The 21469-nt window shown below is 25.8% G+C and overlaps 1 protein-coding gene across 1 annotated transcript; it reads right to left on the bottom strand.

Moving 5' to 3' along the window:
* Positions 1 to 605: 605 nt before the first annotated feature.
* Positions 606 to 21153, bottom strand: LOC111036079 (serine/threonine-protein kinase SIK3-like). Its single transcript, XM_022317972.1, is given in 21 exon segments — positions 606 to 1903; positions 2488 to 2610; positions 3081 to 3161; positions 3241 to 3373; positions 3437 to 3585; positions 3696 to 3848; positions 4948 to 5084; positions 5179 to 5279; positions 5459 to 5565; positions 5626 to 5791; positions 6194 to 6304; positions 6382 to 6494; positions 6560 to 6677; positions 10900 to 11013; positions 11097 to 11188; positions 11909 to 12032; positions 12169 to 12293; positions 12374 to 12535; positions 13313 to 13376; positions 14303 to 14419; positions 21001 to 21153. Coding segments are annotated over 21 exon segments (3027 nt in total). The 3' UTR covers positions 606 to 1319.
* Positions 21154 to 21469: the final 316 nt, after the last annotated feature.

Below are 21469 nucleotides of genomic sequence, written 5' to 3' on the forward strand. Positions count from 1 at the left end.
ACATATTAATATTAAAATTATATTGGTACATTATATATATATATATATATATATGTAAATATATATTGGCATAACATTTTTACATTTTTCTAAACAAGAGTGCATTGCCGGATGCGCTTAAATTAAACAAAAAATAAAATAAAATGTAGTATTTGATTAGTCTATCACAATATTCTATACTTACATATTGGAATGTATAGATAATAACAATTAACATGTCCACAACATTGACATTGAGCTTAGAAGTTTAGTGTTCAATTCATAACATTGTAATACACACACACACACACACACAAAAAAAAATTATAATAATAAAAAAAAAAATAATAATAATAATAACAACAAATAACATGTACACAACATTGATATTGAGCATATATATATATATATATACTATACAGCAATGTAAACTATTAAAGTTAGAATAAGGTAAGGTTATTAATAATAGCCAATGGTGGTAAACATGGTTCACAGATCACAGTAGACTGTGAAAAAAAAATATATAATAATATTAATATAACAATAAAAAGATCACAATAAAAAAGTAAAAAAGTAATAACAAACAAATACCAACGAATCAATATTGGAGTATTAAAAATATTTGTACAGCCCAGAAGTAAAATTTTAAATACCAAATAAATTTTAAACTCTTTTTTTTATTATAACAATATATTATACAAGTTTTAGTAACTCTTTGGTTAATTTAAGACTTCTGAACTGATAGAGTTATGAAATTTGATAACATTTATTGCGAGTATAATACGGTTTTGATCAAGACTTGATTAATTATTCTAAAAAAAAAATATTTGCTATAACTATGAAATATTCTATTCTTATATGCATTTATTTTAATGTCAGATGCTCTAAGACATATTAAATGTATAAATTTAGAAAAAAAACGAGTTAACAATATCATAAAATTATTTTAACAATTGGAAATAAATATACAATAACAGCATTCACATATTATTAGCTAAATATACAATATATTTGATTACATGGTTATTGGAATAGTACAAATGGAATACATTTTGTGCTGCCACTTTACAAACGCACATTTAATTAAAAATTTATAAAATATAATTATTTAAATGGAAATCTCAAATAAGAGTTTGGTAAAATATATAATTTATATTGAAATCAGTCCGTATAAGATAAAGATGATTAGTTATAATTCACAACTGCATGATTAAGGTCTTTGTGTATAAATTCTAATAACGAAAGATTCTTATTAAAACTAATGACTAATATTAATTAATTGCATTCACAAAAGTAGCACAGCCATGAAAAGATTAAAAGTAATATAATGATTAATAATATTATTCGTTACAAGGTAAATAGTCTTCGACCAGCCTATGACAAATGTTATTGTACTCAGTTGAATCTCCAGAGAGTCGCTGAATTTTTAAATATGAATTGGCACCTGTGTCGTTTGAACACACTTCCAGTTCAATTTGCAAGCCTGTTGGAAATTGCAACACATTTTGTCTATCTAGCACAGGCCATACCCGAATGTTGGATGATATCAAATATTTGACTATGTTGAGTATATTACCAGAGGTGTAATTCGAATAGAAATCAGACAAGTCTACAACAAATGCATCACTAGCAGTTCTTTTTAGAATATAGTCAGAAAAAAGTGGAGCTGTTTTCAAACAAGTTGAAGAGTCCATATCAGTTATAATATTATTTCTATCAGCAGTCATATGATTGATTTCTTCATAACCATCACGTATAGCTGAAAGTGGTTGATCAGTACTTGACTTTTTTAGTAAAGTATTACCTGTATTCACAGAATTCACTGAATTTGTCAGTAATGAGTCTACTTCCATCATACCACCTTCTTCGTTAGTTATCATAAGTGATATTTCTGGATTTGGAAGAAGTTTTTCTTCACCTATTGCTAAAAGTAAATAAATAAAATATATGTAATACTCAAATATTGTTATTTGGCTATGGAACTATAATTGTTTTATAAATTTATTAAGATTGATAAAAGAAATAATGTAATTACAGTATTAATCACAAGAAAGAGTATTGCTTGGAACGAGATACCTACTTCTTACATTACAAAATGTTAGGTCCCAGCACAAGATTTGGGAAAAAGTTATAGACAAGAGAATAAGCAACGAGACGACAGACTACAATTTCAAAGAATAAGTTAGGGTTTATAGATTGGAAAATAGGAGAAATCCATGTGGAGAAATATAGGGAAATGGAAAACAAATTTGGGTATGATGTTTATAGATTTGAAGAAGGCATATGCTAAGAGTTCAGGAGTGTTCAGAGTTGAGATTTCATTTGAAATATATAAACATATAGAATAAAGAATGGTATAGAAATAACTGGCGTGAGTAAAAAAGAGGTAAGAGACAGAGCATTTTGGAGATGTAGGATTGGGTTGGCTAACCCAAGATAGTTGGAAAACAAGGATAAAAATGTATGTTAGTGGTACACAATGATACTCAAAGAACAAATAACACTAACCTATTGTATTATCTTCTACTACGATAGTTGGTTGAGGATTTATTTTATTATTCGTTCGCAAGTCCAACGGAACTGGAATTTGATGATTGGACATTATATTTGGTGTACCTTGAGTAATTGAACCTATAAATAAAATAAAATACAATATTATTTGAAGAAAAAATAAATTATTATATTAACCACTTTATTATGGACTTAGGGTTCAACTATTTAAAGTTATAGATAGTATTTAAATAAATTTGACATGTTATTTTATAATGAAATTGATTGGAAATATTAATCCTTACCGAACATCCTAAGTTGTTTATGAAAACTAAATTAATTTTAATTGTATAATATAGAAATTCATACATAAACTTGGATAATTTAAAAAGTTTGGTAGTTTATGGTTTAACTTGATTAATACATTGCAAGAATAATTTTTAATAGAACTCATTGAATAATAAATAGAAGAAAATTCCACAGTAAAATTATGGAAGGTATTAAAGCTCCCCATTAACAATACTGTTATAATCATTTCTCAATGCTTCATATATATTTTTTATCTGCAATTTAAAATTTTTTTAAATAGTTAAAGTACTGAAAATTCTTACCTTGGGTTTGTGGAACATTAACTAAAGGTGTTTGATGTAAATTCAAATTTTGCAAATGTTGGCTAAGAACATTTGAATTGCCTGAAAAAATTATTTTTTTCTAGTTATGAATTAACTTTTTTAAACAACATTTACATATAAAGGATTCATATTGTAATACCTTGATGATTAGAAGTTGTATTTAAAAATGAAGTTTGATCTACTAATGTTTGCAGACTTTGTAAATGATATGTATGAAGCATTTGTAATTCAGCATGATCCCAAGTATCCAATGTGTTTTCACTCATTTTTTGCTGTTAATAAGGAACAGATTAATTATTAAGTTTTTATAAATAATACTGATAGGTTAATTTTACTTGAAGCTGAATATGTTCCTGTTGGATATTACGAATATTAGGTTGATCTAGATTTTCACTAGACGTGACAACTGGTTCACTTGTTCTTCGTACTGGACTATATCGTTCAGATGGCAAATAACCACTAACATCTTTTAAACTTTCACGACCTAATCAAAAAATAATAAAATAGTTTTTGTAAATAATTAAAATTAATAAATAATTTACAAGATAATGCCCACAGATGCTAGGTACTCATAGAAAAAAAAAAACATGATACCTGAATGTCTATGCAGTTCTTGTACTGTTGGTAAAACTGAAACCTGAGATATACGGTGACTATGTCTAGAAGTGCTGACCATTGGTAATGGTGGTGGTACATACTCTCGATTCATACGTGCTTCTACTTCACGCACCACTTCAGGACTAATGACTTTGAAAAAAAAAAAGCAATGGAAACAAACAAACTACTAATTAAGAGGGCTTAACAGTAACAGTTTTTATTTAGATTGATTAATGTGGAATATTCTAGCAAAATATTTAAATTTAAGAATAATTAAAAAAGATGTTACAATACATTATTTACGAATTTTAAAAAATGTTTCAGAAATATTTTAGATTATTGAAATCACATAATTGATTCAATATGTTATGGTTACAGTATTATGACAGCCTTCTTCATGCTCATATAATGAACCAAATTTATTAACCAAAATAAATGTAAAGACTTATTTGATTGCAGGTAGGCAATTTTTTTAATATCTTAATTTCAATATTTTTTTTTAAAAATAAATCTAATAATTGATGACTATTATTTTCAGTAAAAACGTGACTGTTGCACCCTCTTAAGAAAAATAAAATCTAAAATGTGTTAACTACCAAAATAAAATAATAATAATACAAATTAAAACTAAACTACACATACAAAACCAACACTACAATACGGTTTAGTGTCTATCTAATAATAATAGAATAAAGGTAATAATGCATTTAAAACAAACACAAACACACACACAGAATATAATAATATTATTCAAAACTTCATACGGATGTAATAAGGAACTAATCAAAACTAAATATTATTTGTCCAAAATGCTATAAAAATCAAAAGTATGGTATAGAGTAACTTACTTTTTTCTTAAGTTGTTTTATAAATAAGTTGGTTGAAAACTAAAGACCTGCATTGTTTATAAATTATTATTATCTAGGAGTTATTTCACGAAGTAAATAATCAAGAAAATCCTTAATTAGTTCATTTTTAGATCAAAATTGAAATTACAATTTACATTTATATATTTTTAATCTTATATACATAATAAAATGGCTATATAATATGCAATATTTGTACAACAAATGTAACAGTAATAAAAAATAAAGAATTTGTAATTTGTAAAGATAATTATTATAAGAACTTTAATTTAACTTTAATTATATCAAAGAGTACTTACAACAAGGGTGTCATGTTGTCGTAGAGGAATACAAAATTAAGTAAAACTCAAATTTCAAGCATTTTAAGAATGAAAATAATATACCTGGGGGTCTATCCATCACAGTTGACACACCACTGCGTCTAGTTCGTGTATTTTGTAAATTAGTTTGTTGGGCTTGAGCTTCCTCTTTGTTACCCATCCCATGTCTAGAGGTATTGCACATTACTTTGGTATAACGGCTGTAAGTATATATAGTACAATGCATTTTAACAAAACGGTACAAGTTAAGAAAAAAAAACACAACAGTCAAACATGAATTTTATTATAAAATACCTAGAACTAGCTGATGCAACATTATCTTCAGACAATAAGTTTCCTTTACTTGATTGATCAATTATTGCATTTCTTAAATCATTGGGATCAATTTTCACTTGCTATCAACAAAATAAAATAAATTGTTACCTGGATATTAATAATAAACTAGATTATCATAATATCTTAGTTTATAAAAGCGATTCATCTTTATTTTGAAAAAAATTTGTTTTGCTATTATTTGACTATAAAATTATTGATCTGTGTATATTGAGTAATATAATTTCAGCATAAAGTTTACTTTTTTTAAATCTTCCTTGCTGCTCGGTTCACTAAACGTACAGTTCATTTTTTGTGACATTTGTAAATTTGCACCGCCATCTGATGCACGTCTACCAAAGTTGTTACCTAAAAATAATAAGTTAAAAATATATTTTTCTAAATAACTTGTTTTAAATCTATCATTACTTTCTCCCATAACTTGTGGTGGTTTTAATAAATGTTGATCTTTGATTGTAAAATTTTTGGGAGATTGGAATTCAACTAATGGAATGTTCAAAGGTAAATTTGTATTTGGCAAAACATTTACATTACGTCCAGTTTGAAGGTGTGTTATATAATGTGATTCCATCACCTAAAATAATGTATTAATTAAACAAGATAATAGAAATATACACAATGTTATACAGAGATACTTTTAAAGCGAATGAGTCAATACATTTAAAAACGTCAATATAATGTATTTTTTTTTTTATGAATAATTTATTAAAAACATATTTTCCATAATTCATAATATGCAATTAATTAAATTCATTTTATTTAATAATATTAATCCGTCTTTATATGAGTTTTGAATTTAAAATCATAATTCATTATTATTGCTGTAAAACTAAATTTAAGAAAATTGGTTTTGCATTATTGCTAAGAATACATATTATCAAAATGTTTAAATATATTGACACAAAAATAAACACACATTTTATAAAAGAATGGCAATTTAGATTCATAAATTAAATAATGAAAAGTTATTTGTTACTTGAGTCATCAAGCCATTTCCAGGACCAACGGTATGACGACGAGTAGTCACTGGATGATTATCTTGAGTCTTATTTGAACTAGTGGATTCTCCAATATCAACATCACCATACTGTAAATTTATTTTTAAATTGTAATCATAGAATGTTTTAAAACATTAAAGAATAAATAACAAAGTTTAAAAAATACCTTTTCTAATTGCTGACTATCATAAATTGAACCATCTTGAGCATAAAGTGACATTGAATATAATGGTAAATTTTCAATTAAATTTGAATTGATGTTAACAGATCCATTTATACCTATATATATGATATTTATATAAATTATTTTAACTTTTGTGACTTAAGAATAAACGCAAGCTTACTAGTTTCATTAACTAATGATTGATTAGCAGTGTTGCTTTGATTAACAGTTGTATCTAGTTTGTCAACCAATAAATGGTAAATTGCACTGACGTGGTCAAATTTCTTTTGCTGAACAGACTAATAAAACAAATGTTAACAATAACGAAAAGTTTTTAAATGAAGAAATACACATATTTCTTAAGAAACATAATTTGATAGCTACAGTAAATCAATTTCGTCAATTGTTCAAGAACAGTAAAAAAAACTGTGGCATGTATTAATATTTTACAATTATGTTTATTTACACTGTGTTTCATTTTTACATATTATATATTATGTAGATGAAGAATAATAAAACACTTTATGGTGATTGAGGATCATGAGAAATATTGAATAACAAATTTAACATTAATATGTTCATAACAATAATTGTATAGTAATAGTTATGAGGTTCTGATTTTGATAGTATAGATACAAACATTTGTATTTGTAAGAAATTGTATTATGAAAATACCATAAACCTCATACTAGTAGACTTACTGGTCATTCTGCCGGTAATAAAATCTGTTATCAACTGGTTAGCGTTAATCGACACTTAACTAGACAATGTAGGAACCACGCAAAGAATGTAAAGCCCACGTGGTTTTTCGTAGATAATATACATGGATCGGACCACCCCTATACCTAATATGCACGGTATAGTGTGAGCAAAAATTCTAATAGTCACCATAATGGTTATTTGTGGATATAGATACTGGTTATAAAATTTTTTTAAACCAATAATCTGCTAATTTTTTAGTTAGATAATTAATTTCAATATGGTTGTTTTGCTATCATTATTACTGACCATTATATTCATCTATTATTTTTCAGTGTTTTTAAGTTATTATTAAAAAGTAGAAACTAAAAAAATATATTAATGTTTGTATAGTAGTTTCACTTATCACGTATCATTGTTGCGATATCACACCTTAATTACATGTGACTACTTTGGTAACTAATATGTTTATCAATAACACTTGAATACATGGTATGTCCCATCCATGTATAATGTATATATTATTTACGGCAGTCCTAAGGAATTTGCGTTACAATGATAAATAATAAATATTATACACTTTAATGTATCATCTAGTGTGCATACTCTGTGTAATGTGGTAACACCAGAACAGAACATTCAAATCTCACAGCTAGAACTAGATCCCCAATCCGTCCATTATACGCATAAGGTCTATGGAAATCCCGGAATATTATGATATCCAAATATGTACAAGACTACAGTGCATTCAATAGAAGCATAACCAAATAATTTTGAAAACTAATACTTACCCATAGACCTTATAATACCAATAGACGAAGCTGGCCAGACCAACAGTATTGGGTGGCAGTTGCCGGCAAATTGTGTTATAGTGATGTATTATTATAATAAGTCAATATAACGAAAATGTCAAAATCAAAAACTAGACAAGTTACTAGCAATACTTAATACAAGTTTATTAATAAATCATAATTTCTTAAATTTGTCTGAAACTTATAAGAAATATTCATGAATTATGATAATTATGTGTTCATGATGTTTTTGTTTTTAACTATCCACAAACTGATGTGGTCCAAGGAAATGAGCAGAACTGCTAGTCACCACGGTAACTACCACCAGGGGTACCGCTCCATCTATTAGTACAAGATCTATGTAAATGAACTTTTACACAAATATCAATAGACTGTACAAATTGGTAGATGTGGCCTTAGTATAAGAAAAAAGTAGTAGGCTTAACATAAACTATGTTTTCGTCCTGGTTTGAGTATGTGCATCGCCTTGTGTTTTTATGCATACTTTTTTTATACATTCTTATTCCATAAGATTATACGTGTGACGTCACATTGAGTTTATTGTTGATTGCATATGTAAATTATACATTGCACCTTAAACAATATATGCAGTCTTATCATTGAACATACTTCTTATTTCTTATAGGTACTATGGTTTCTGGGATAAACCCATTGATATTAAACATATGGATGTGGCAATGATCCAAAATCGTGAAGCTAAGATAGACAATATAAAATTATTACCATTCCATTTCACTCTTGTATGGGCACTTCTGTGCGAGAGAAAAACTTGGTATCTATTTCTGTTGTCTTGGCTTCAAGTCCTATGCACACTGTAGAATGTATATTTACAATGCGGCATCCATACGTTTAAATTTTTTGAATAAACCACTGTTGCGATACAAAGTGGATAGCACAAACCATGTAGTGTTTAGATAGAGGGTAAATACTTCATTGCATTATTATTAATACGAATTAACGTTATAATAGTTGTCCATGGTTTTAATTTGATTTTTAATATTTGGCACTAGAGAATCTACATAACTGCATACCCACACCACTCATACGGATGCTGTCCATTAGTATTCAGAATGTCACAAACGCCAAAGATCATCCTTATATCTCAGTAGCAAATCAATATATTTAAATATGGTTTTTTTATAGTACAATTTATTAATAGGTAAATAAATTAATTTTTTTTATTGAAATTGTTTTTCTACATTTGAGTTTTTAAATTTTTAAGATAACTTTGTCTGCAAGAAATTTTTTTAAAACAAGGTTGAGCATTTCAAGAATATTAAGTGGTTTCACGGTATTAACCCGTATGAAGAAAATTATAGAGAAGATTAAATTCTGATTCCGTAGGAAGTCCGATTTTTGATTTTTGAAGATATCTAAAATTGGCTTAAAGATGTTATTCAAGTGTTATGTTTTAAATAAGTTTTAATGGGATTTAATATTGGCGATATTAATAAAGTATTTGTTGCAGGAAGTTATAGGAAGTATAGGTATTTTCACAATAAAACCACTCAGTAACCCATGTTCTTGGAACGCATGAAGCTTGTTTTATAAGAAAACCACAGACAATTACAACCCACTGGTACTGTAAAACATGGCTAACAATGCTTTCTCTTGAGAGCTGTATATCGGTACTTTTGGTGGAACATAATCAATCTTGTGGATTTTTTTTGAGACAAATATCCTCTTAACTATTTTTTTCAATTTAAAACGATTTATATGTTTTAAAAAATGATTACATCGTTCCAGTAAAATGTTACTCCCTAAATAATACAAGTTGCAAACAAGCTTTAAAGCTATGGAATTGAGTATCCAGATCATAAAGACCTTTGTACTATGTTATATCAACAGATCAATGTCTCTATTTTTAGAAACAGGTGAAATATCATCTAGTTATAATGTTACGATTAATACATTTTTGCAAAGCTCCATTAATAGTTAGATAATAAGAAATTGTAAAAAAACGTATTCAAATCGAGGTTGATTAAATTATGCGATTCGTGTTAAAATAACTATAGATATTATTCTAACAAAGTCAACAATTTTATTTGCCTTAACTTGGTCATTTTCAATTTCTTTTTAATATATTTTTTTATTGGAATACCTGAAGAAGAATGGTCAAGAATATGGCTATTTTAAAAATGTATAAAAACTTTACTGCATAAAATGTTTTTTTGAATTTTTTAAAAATATTTTGTCTTGTGCCATTTAATTAATATGTCTATACATCATAATATTGACATCTAATAATCCATCTTAAATTAGTAGGATGCTGCATAATACTCCCATAATTATGTGATTCGGCTAAAGATATATTACATTAGTGATATTTTATTAATGCACATATCATGTGCTACGATCTACAACAATAACTATTTCTACACTATATCTAATCACAAACAAATAACATCTGAATCTATTTAACTCAAACCAGTGGCATGGCAAATTTCATTAAATTATAAGGCATACTAATTTATACTAGTGATTAAGTATTTAGGTATGGTAAGTGAGAACAATTTGCTTAGTGTTTACTTAAGTCTTAAATTATATGTGCCTATAGTCTCTAGGACACCCATCCACTACCTTTTAAACTGAAGCATTAAGGCAAATAATGTCCTTTGCCATGCCACTGACTCAAACTGAGATACATTTAAACCAGAGCAAACTAGGAGAGCTGCACTCAATTACTCACACAGATTAGAAATAACAAATAACTATTCAAACACACCTTTCAATAATGTTTTCTTCATAAAAAAAATAATATCAAACATGCACCAGAGCACCAAGTAATCCTTGGTACCAATATAAAAACACTTAGGAGTTAGGTCTTAGTAGACCCACAACTAGATAATATATTTTAGCACTCAAGTGTCATCTCGACAAAATAATGTTCACTTGCATCGAAGTGAATAAGTCTAGTTATAAAATATCTATACTTCTAATATACATATACATCTAAATGGCTTGAAAACATACTTCAAATAAATAAAAATATTTAATATAATAAACTTACATTAACAATCATATCTTTATCTAGACCAGGTAACTGTAACATAAGTTCTATAACAGCTGTATTCATCATTGGGTTTACATCTACTATTAATCTTTTAGTAATTGGTTCAGACAACTAAAATTATAATATAATTTCAACATTAAAATCAAGATGTAAAAGCTATTATTGGAATGTAAATAAAATACATTCTTTAGTACCTGTTTCATCCATTTATGAGACTCTATTTGATTCAGACTTAGTCTCTTTTCAGGCTCAATGACTAACATATGTCGTATTAAATGTTCACATGCTAATAAAAAAATAATTATTAATAAATTATGAAAAATAATAAGTCACAAGAGGTAAAACTAATGGGTTTAAAATTATTGGACAATTGAGAAATTATTTAGGATACAATAGTTAGGAATAACCACGGATGCACAAATTATATTTTAGATTTATCTTTTACTATTTCAAAAAATCGAAACATTGAATAACTAAACTTAAAAATTATGTTTAAAAAATTTAATTAAGTCTAGAACAAATAACAATAAATTATAATGCATACTGATTAACCATAATAACAAATGAAAATAAAATAAAATATAGTACATTTTAAGAAAACAAATAAAAATATATTTTCAAAATTGAATATTAACATGTTTTGTTGTGTCTAACACTTCAATAATATAAAAGATTTGAATGATTATTGATTATTTTTAAATATTATTTCATATCAATGATAATTTAGGTGACCAATAAATGGAATCATCAATTCAAAAGTTGTATAAACATACTAGCTAATAATGTAGTGGATTTAGAAAAAACATTTTATTGAAGTAAATATTGAATTTATTTAAATCTTTTAAAACACAGACACTAATCCCCGGAGAAATATTTACAATGATTCAGAATAAACTGAAATATTATTGTAATAAATCTTAAAACAAATACTATTAACATAAATATTATATTAACTATATTAGTGATAGATTTGTCAGTTAAAATAGATTGTATTATAATTATTTACCAGCCGACATGAAATATGGCACACGAAACATTCCAGAAAGAACATTAGCACGAAGTACTTTTAAAGTGTTTCCATCAAATGGAAGAGAACCACAAACCAACACATACAGTACTACACCCAAACTCTGCAAAAATATCAAATGTTATCAGCTAAGATAGGTTATAAAATTAAAAAAATAATAAATAAATGCAAAATAAATACAACATTTGGGACAAAAAAATTGTATATGCATATTTACTATTGTACATATAATTTATTACCCAAATATCAGCTTTTGGTCCATCATATTCTTGTCCTTGAAATAATTCTGGTGCTGCATAAGGAGGAGATATTTACAAAGTAGAAAGTAATTTTCCTTCATAAAAATGATTACTAAATCCGAAATCTAAATAATTTAACGTTAAATAATTTTAACAACAAACAGAAATTCATAGGTATTTATTATTTACTAAATAAAAATGGTACCTGCAAGTTTAATGTTGTTATCAGCATCTAAAAGCAAATTTTCTGCTTTTAAATCTCTATGAACTATATTTTTATTATGGCAATAGCTAACGGCTTCAACTATTTGTCTAAAAATATGACAAGCAGCAGGTTCATCCATTCTTCCTTTTTTTACCAGAAAATCTAAATTGAAATTAAAATATTATATAACTAATCAAACCTATACAATGTGCATTTTACATAGATTACGTCAACTATACATGGTATAACAATAAAGTTAACACACCGATGGGTTTATTTTTAATACTTAAGACATAGGGGGGAAGGAAAACAAGAGTAAAATCTTATTTTAATTTAATTGAAGGGTAAAAATATATTGTTTTAATCATGCTGATTAAATTTAGATAGGCATAGTAGTGTATATTTTGTACTGATAGATTAAAAGAAAATTGTTTGCAAGCAAAAGTATTAATTATAGAAACAAAGATTGGGAATACAAAAAAATTTAATTCGACATTGTAAACAGGGATGGTTTTTTAAATCTTTGAATTTTAAAATTTCGCATAAAATGTATGTTTAAAATGTTCAAGTAAAAATTAAAATTGCTGATTTATTTATTTACAATAAGACAGTTTTAGCTTACTTACTGTGTATAAAGTGTTTAATAATAATGATTATTTGAAAAAGGTTTTTTTTTATTTTTTTAAATTGTAATGTTTAAGTTCTAGACTGTCAATCTTAGGTTCTAGTTTATCAATCATTAATTGTAAACCACTAAAATATATGGTTCAACCAGAGTATAAATAACAAAGTAAACATTTCATGCTTTTTGATAATTCAGCCAGGTTTATGTTTATCAAAATGATTAATTTTTTATGAAGGCGACTATAACAATAAATACATTTTGCACATCCCTGTTATAAAAATATAGTTGTAAGTATGCATTACAATTATATTTACCAAAAATTTCTCCTCCAGCAGCATATTCAGTTACCAAATAAATCATTTTTTCAGTTTCCATAACCTGCAAGTTTGAATAATATTAAATAAGAAAATAATTTATAAGACTGATACTGATTAATATAACACAAATTAAAATATATACAACAAAATAGTTGGATTTAGATATTTATCCAGACGGAAACTAGGTGGGATGCAGTTAACCGGTACGTGGTAGCATTTCTGATCCAGAAAGAAATTTATGAAAGAGCAATTCAAGCAGCAACATAACAGTCTATTTATTTGTATAAGTCTTGTTTAATGTAGCCGTAAGTTAGGTTAGGAAAGTAGTATCCTGCTTATAGAGCGATAACAAATGTAGACTGTGAATAATTACACACATCTGACGTTTTTCAATAAAGCGACTCAGATAACTACATTGTTTACAATCGTTTCAAAATTGTTTTTGTTGAGTATTTATAAATCACGTTATGTGCAAAATTTTTGAGACACAAATAGTATATTTATGCTCAAAACAAATTTGGGTTTTCTGAACAACGAACACTTACAAATTAATGTTTCTACATTTCTATTCTCCAATCATTAAGGCCATAAGAAAACAAGTAACACACATACATTTAAGTAATGAAAGTTGAATAATATGATGATATTTTGATCAAAAAGCTGCATAGACCAAAGTGTTATCACTTAGTGAATAGGCGAGACATGAAGACTAGAACACGGAAACCAAACTCAACATGACATACAAACATGAATAATTCTTATACTAATCGGGCCTTTACAACTGATGACCGTTGAATAGAGCCACTCATTACAGGATGTTTTCTCATATGGGTGACTTTATAAGTTTGGTCTCCCCATTTAAGTCTTCATGAAACTAGATAGTTTCAATGTAAAGTTAAAGTTAACTATATGTCAACATTTAAAAACATGTTTTTTGTATCATCAGTCAACATAATGAACTACTAAGTGTAAAATGTATTAATATACCTGAAATAATCTCACTATATGTGGATGATTAAGTTTGGACATAATTTGAATTTCCCTAAATATTTTTTTCAAATTATCCTCATTTAATTGTGTCTTGTCAATTATTTTAATGGCAACCTGAAACAAAAAAATATTAAAAAAATAAATTACCAGTTTATAAATTGTATTACTAAACGCATTAATTAAAACTAAAAATATATAGGATCAAAGCCGTATTTTCCCTGCAAATTACCAAGTTTAACTCAGTGGGCCGGACAATGTTGGGCCGTTCTAGTCATGAGGTGCCGTTAACCAAAAATATGTCAAGAGTTAATAGTTGAAACCTTATAATTATGATAGCATTATGCATAATACGTCATGATTAGGGTTTGGATTTGAAGGCAAATGCCTTTATTTTTTTGGATAACAAAAGAAAAATAATTTTAAAATTAAAATATTATTTTATTTTATTTATAAGATAATGTGAACATTTTTTTTGTCTTTTTTTCCTACATGTACATATATGCTTTTTTCCCTTTTTTAATTTGTATGTGTTTAATTATCAATTGACCTGATAGTTTTCTGAAAATATCAATGGAACAAATCGATAAGAGCTTGACAATACTACACATTGTTGATGTTGTTTTAAATTAGTTTTAATGGTATTTAACATCGGCGATATTGATAAAGTATTTGTTACAGTAAGTTAGTAATGGTTTTCGAAAAGAACCCATATTTGTATCCATATCTATGGATTCATTTTTGTAAAAATACAAACTAGTTAAATCAACAGAAATTTTTTGATAAAGTTTGTAATTGCTTTTTTATAAAAATTAAATGATTTGTTTGGCCTATTTTCACATTTTAAATGCTTTATACATTTATTATACTGCTTTTAAATCCAAACCCTAGTCATGATAGATTATAGCTCTCGAATACTGAATTTTCATTATTATAAATGAGAGTATCTACAACTTTTTTCTCACCAAAAGAAATGTATTGGCTATATTATAGTCATATATATAATATTTCCAGATAATAAAAATTGAAAAATAGTATGATATTAAATGTTTGTATATTTGTGTATTTAATTTGATGCTCACTTCAAGGTTTTGACAATATAAAATACAGATTAATGTGTTGCTAATTGATACATTCGCATAATCTATCCATAGTATATGATAAATATTAAATTGATAAAATATAGGAGAAAAGTTTAATAATGATCAAATAAATAATTGAACTCAAATTAAATTAACGGTTAGGTCTATTTGCGATATTTATCTACACGTATCTATATGCAATTAAAAGTTCAAAACTATAATAATCTGTCTATATTCTGCGCATTAAGAGCGTGACCAACTAGCCGTCTAAAACAGGTTTTTGTCAATGTTAACTTTTCATTCTCAACACACTGTTTGTTTTCTCACTTTGGCCCACACCCAACATAGACAAAATACCTACATTTACACAGAATCTTTTTTTTTATGGTATTGAGATTTCACACAATACAAAAACGATTGAGAATGATATTTTTGAAGACATGATTTGTCCAAATATTAGGTATCTCTGTTTAATCAAAAAAAGTGTTTCAATTAATAATAAGCATCATTTAAATTTACAAAAATTTTTATTTTGAAATTTGAATAGGTACATAGTCAAATAATATTAAATTAAGTGGATTTACTCAAAGAGATTTATCAAAAATCATAAAAAACTGAAATGAAACATAAGACATTGATGAAGAGCGGTAATAATATTTTTAAAACTATTGTAGGCAAAACTAATGAATTTTAATTAAAAAATTGTGATTATTTTTGTATAATGTAATTTGGTAATTTTTCTAGATAGTTTCATATGTAAATAAAAATAAGATTCTAGAGAAAAACACTGTTTTAAAAATAAATTGAATAGCTCGAAAATAGTAATTTTTTACAAGAAGTCAACAATGAATTAAGCAAAATAATTAAAATTAAAAATAAAGAGATAGGTAGTATTATGAATAATGATTTTGCCAAATGAAATTGTTCTTAATCATTAAATTAAACTATACTTTTATCTAATATTTTAAATGGAATGAAGAAGTCAGCATCTTCATGATTTTATTTTTTTATTATTATCGTTATGAAACCAAATACAAGTAAACATTAACGGGATTATATTTATGCAACTCTACTAACAATATATATTATTATCTATTATATATAATTGGATACCATGGTAAACATTAAACATACAATGTTGTGTTATTGTTTACGTCATATAATTAATGTTAACTATACTTTTTGTAAAACATTATATTGGGAGACAATAGATATGTATTAAAGATTATGATAATGAACATTAAGAAAAATAATAATATTAATTTTAATTTGGTTGTTTTAAAAAAATAAAAATAAAATGTATAATCTTAATATTGCACTTTAAATGTATGAAACAACTCTAGATACAACTTATTAAAATAAACTAACACAGTGACTTATTATTCATAATTGTATTTAATATTTAGAAAAAAAATTAAATATTAAAATAAGTTTTGCAATAAATGACCGTAGAAATAAATGTATACATTTGCATATGATACCATTTACATAAATCATCAGAAAAAATATAATTAGGAATATGATAAATTTATTTTATTGTTAAATTTAATAGTAGGAAATTTAATATATATACATAATACTTATTTAACTATGCAGTTATTATTTTCAATATTAAAAACCCACAATTAAGTGAATTACTGTTAAGAATGATCATGCTATAAAGAAATATTTGAAATTTGTATAAACAAATTAAGACATAGAAGATTAAATAAACAAAATTATTAATTTGGATAGTCTATGTATTTTAAGTTAATTTCAATTTTAAGTTAATTAGGGACAACTGATTGCAGTTGAGCACTCACTTAAATGTATTAAAACAATTGTAATGCATAGGTACCTAAGTATTACAATACAATTTAAAATTTTAATATTAGAAATATATTCTTAATTTTTTTGAATACTTAAAAAAAATTTCAAACTTTGTCTTTATAAATGTTGATTAATTGTAATGTATAAGTTCTTAATGCAAAAATAGAAAACTAATTTTTTCCTATACTCATACAAAATCAAATACTAAGGTCAGTAGTTTGATAAAAAAAAAATAATAAAACCAAAGGTTAAGGTAACCCATACGTAATCATCTAATAATCAAACTAAAAAATAGTCTAACTATCTATTACACATTTGCACAAAAGAAAAATATTACACTATTATAGGTATTTAAACCCTGATTTAAAGAATAAAAATATATACATGCATTAACAGTATTGCTGTAAGAACTTAGAACTGAATACAATTTATTACAGATATTACACTAAATTAAAATTAAGATTATTAAGTATAAATTATAAAATAAAAAATTTATTTTTATGAATACAGAATAATTTTATAAGCCGCAAGATAAAAAGTACTCTGTAATTGTATTATTAAAAAAAATAAATATTCTCCAAATACAAAAAACATTTTTGCATAAGTTAACACAATTACACAAAGACATCTTTTATAATATGAACTCTTACATTATGCTATATTATATAGCTTACTAAGGGATAATTTATAAAATAAATTAATGCAATGTTAGAGACATAGTTATTTTGAATATAAGGATATTGCATATTAATCAAATTTTATCAGATGTCACCATAACTTGAGATATATAAATCTGATTCAAATTACAACAAGGCATAACTATATGATTGCATATTTTAGATCTTATGGTTTTTTTTTTTGTCTATTTTATCCATATTAGTATTTATTTTATACAAAAATACTATAGTGTAGGAATGTATATATAGCATATTTCTTTAATTAGGTATTATCAAATAGAGGAATACATTTAAAAAAAATGTCTTATTCATTTTTTTTCCAAATAAATACTTTAGTACAAGTTTACAATTAACAAAATATTTTGTTTCATTACTATTCTTATCCCACCATTTTATTCATACAAATATATAATACCTACACATTCCTTTAAATATTTCTATCAATAAAATATTAAGATTTTTGAATATTTTTTACAACATTAATTTTATAGCCATGTAAATCTATCCCATATTATATTTTATTTTAAAATATTTTTGGTTAAATAAATGTGCAATACATTATCATCATAAGTTAAAAAAAAATTTAACTGTGTGACAGGAATAGTTCAAGTTATTTGTAATACTATTTAAATCAGGTAAGCTTTGATAAATTAAAAAAAATGTTTGATTATGATGGATCTAATACTATCTAAATAAAGAGTTAAATCCATATAAGAGGTCATAGGAAAAATAAGAAACTCTTAGTATATTATGAGTAAATGAAATCGCCAGTATTATAATAATATATTTTTGTATTCCTTGTTTGCGAATATTTTATATTTGACATAATATAATTTATAGAATAAAATATTTTAAATGAGAATATGATTAAAAAGCATTCATTATATAAAAAAAAGTTGGCTTTTATTTCAATATAGTTCAGTCATACTCCGAGGTGTAATCAGAATATATCTTTAACATACTTGAATAAATAAAATGAGAGGTACAATTTATTACACTTATATGTACCTATCACCTATGTTGTTTGGTTCAATTTAGCTAAATAATTAAATTTGTAAGTGGATATCTTATTAATAAACACTGGTTATACTTGATTTTATATTAGACTCAACGTAGTATGATCAAGTAACTTAATTAACTAAACATTATTAAAAAAAAGTATGGGTATTAGACTATAGCAAAAATAAAAATGTGTAATCTATTAATTAAACGCTTACAAATTACGATTTTGTTTTAGAGCCAGATTTAAAGTTATAATAAAATCCAAAATGAGTTTAAATGAGTAAACATTCATTACCTAATAAAACTAGTGTAATTCTCGAGCAATTCTTAAATTCTATTGAAAAAATAAAAACATTTAAGTAATCCAGAGATTGAGGGAACCATCTAGCAACTTGATGGTTGGTAATTTAGAGAGGTCGACAATGAAAATGCAGGGGGGTTTGTTGAAATGTGATACTTTTATAATTTTTTATTTTAGAACTTTCAGCTATAGCTATTATAGAAATGTGATATTATTATTAAAATAATTGTTTGGTAACCTTGATTATCAAAAGGTTAGACTGGCTCTGCATAGTATAATTTTTCATCATTTACAATGATTTATTATTGAATTTTAATTTAACACATACATACAGTTCCTACTGGTGAGATACATTCAACTACAACTGTATATCAGAGCGGTTACCTACTTAAGCAATATTTATATTTAAAATTAAGTAATATATACAACTAAATGATAAGTTTTTAAAATGTAATTAAGTATATAACGAAATTATAATCAGCACAATTATTTAGTACATTAATTAATTAATTGTGATTGAAATTATAAAATATTAGACATTTTAATATTTTAATTATACATTAAATAATTGTGTTGTTTAATATACCTACCAATATAAAAAATAAAAATAATTTAACAAATTATAAAGGTATGTGATTAGGCTATTAGTGCCAAGAAATAATTTAATTTCACTAACCTTACCATTATTCGAGCCATTATTATATAGTTACAATGTGTTACAATTTTATTATTATTAAATAATAAAAATAATAATAAAAATAATAATAATACAACACTCAGAAAGCAAATTGTGCTAAGTAGGTGAATTTTCTATTACAATTATGTATATGATTTATGAATTAAACTACCTTTTTAATTTTAAATCTATGAAGGCAGTAGGTTAGTATCTTATTATTAAAACATTAATTGGACTCTTATAATATTTTATATACATATGTAATTATACAGTTGAATAAACTAAATATAATATATAGGTAGGTTATAGGTATATAAATTTAAAATAACAATCACTAAACTAAATATTGTTTTATTACAGTGATGGTTAATTTAGCAATGAAAACATAATCATTAAAAGCAAAAATATTAAAAAGGTACATGTCCCTTGCTAATCATATACAAATGTACCTACTTATTTAAGAATCATTTAAAAAATCATCAATCACTACAGAAACAGGAATTTGAATTAAAGCATTGAATAGTTTTAAACAAAAATAATTTTATAAAGATATTTGGAAAAAAAATTGTATAGGACCTAGAGAATTTATAATTATTTTTAAATTGACGTTAAAAATTAAATCAATTTTTTTAATTATAAATTATATGAAAGGTAGAATTTACTGAATCTAAACTAATTTAATTTGAAGTTTCCAGTTCATAAACATTGAACAATTTTTGTTGTACGCATAGGTACCTAGTATGTCACTAGTATCTACAGATAAGCTCTTTTTTTTTTTTTTTGAACATCAAGACAAACAGGTACATTTTAAGATATTAATAACAAATAAAAAAGTATAATAACAGGATTATATTATGTACAATATATACTGATAAGTATTTTTTCATGTATTTATTTACATTAAATTAAAAATTTTATTTCAAAGATTAGTTTAATTGAAGCGAGAACAAAAACACTAGTGTACAACAGTAAATTTTTCAACATTTTAACATTTAAACATTTCAAGTAGGTAGGAAAATATTGAGATAAAATAAATACCTATCCATGTATTAATGTCAAACAATAATTGCCAATAAGACTCTAATCAACAGAATTTTATACACTTAGGTACTTGGAAATTTATTTTTTCGGATTAGGTGGATAGCACTTACCTTGGAGTTGGTGACCACATGTTTGGCCAGCTTGACAACAGCAAAGTTGCCTTTGCCAATGGTCTTTTCCAGCTCGTAGTATCCAACGCGCACCAGACGGTTGACCAACTGGTTGTCGTGTCCGGCTGACGGATGTGGTGGCACACGAGCCATGGTGTTTGCATAGCTTAACTAACGATACCTAGGTTTATTTGCGATTTGTAGACGGTCGACGGATTTATTGCTATTTTTACGTCGTCCAGACGGAGTGTCGGCCAACCGACTATCCACTACTACATGGCCGTGCAACGAGAAGAAGCACCAAAAACAATTGCAGCGAACGTATTATAACGACGGTGGCACGGACAAGACGTCGATGGTAACGACCACTTACTGCAGTCTGTAGTGGCGGTAACCGTCACCATACCGGACTCGACCTTTTGGGCAACTGAGTAACTGACGGCGGCGCGCGCGACACCGTGTGGACGAC

Source organism: Myzus persicae, unplaced genomic scaffold (assembly GCF_001856785.1).
Source record: "Myzus persicae strain clone G006 unplaced genomic scaffold, MPER_G0061.0, whole genome shotgun sequence".
Lineage (NCBI taxonomy): Eukaryota > Metazoa > Arthropoda > Insecta > Hemiptera > Aphididae > Myzus > Myzus persicae.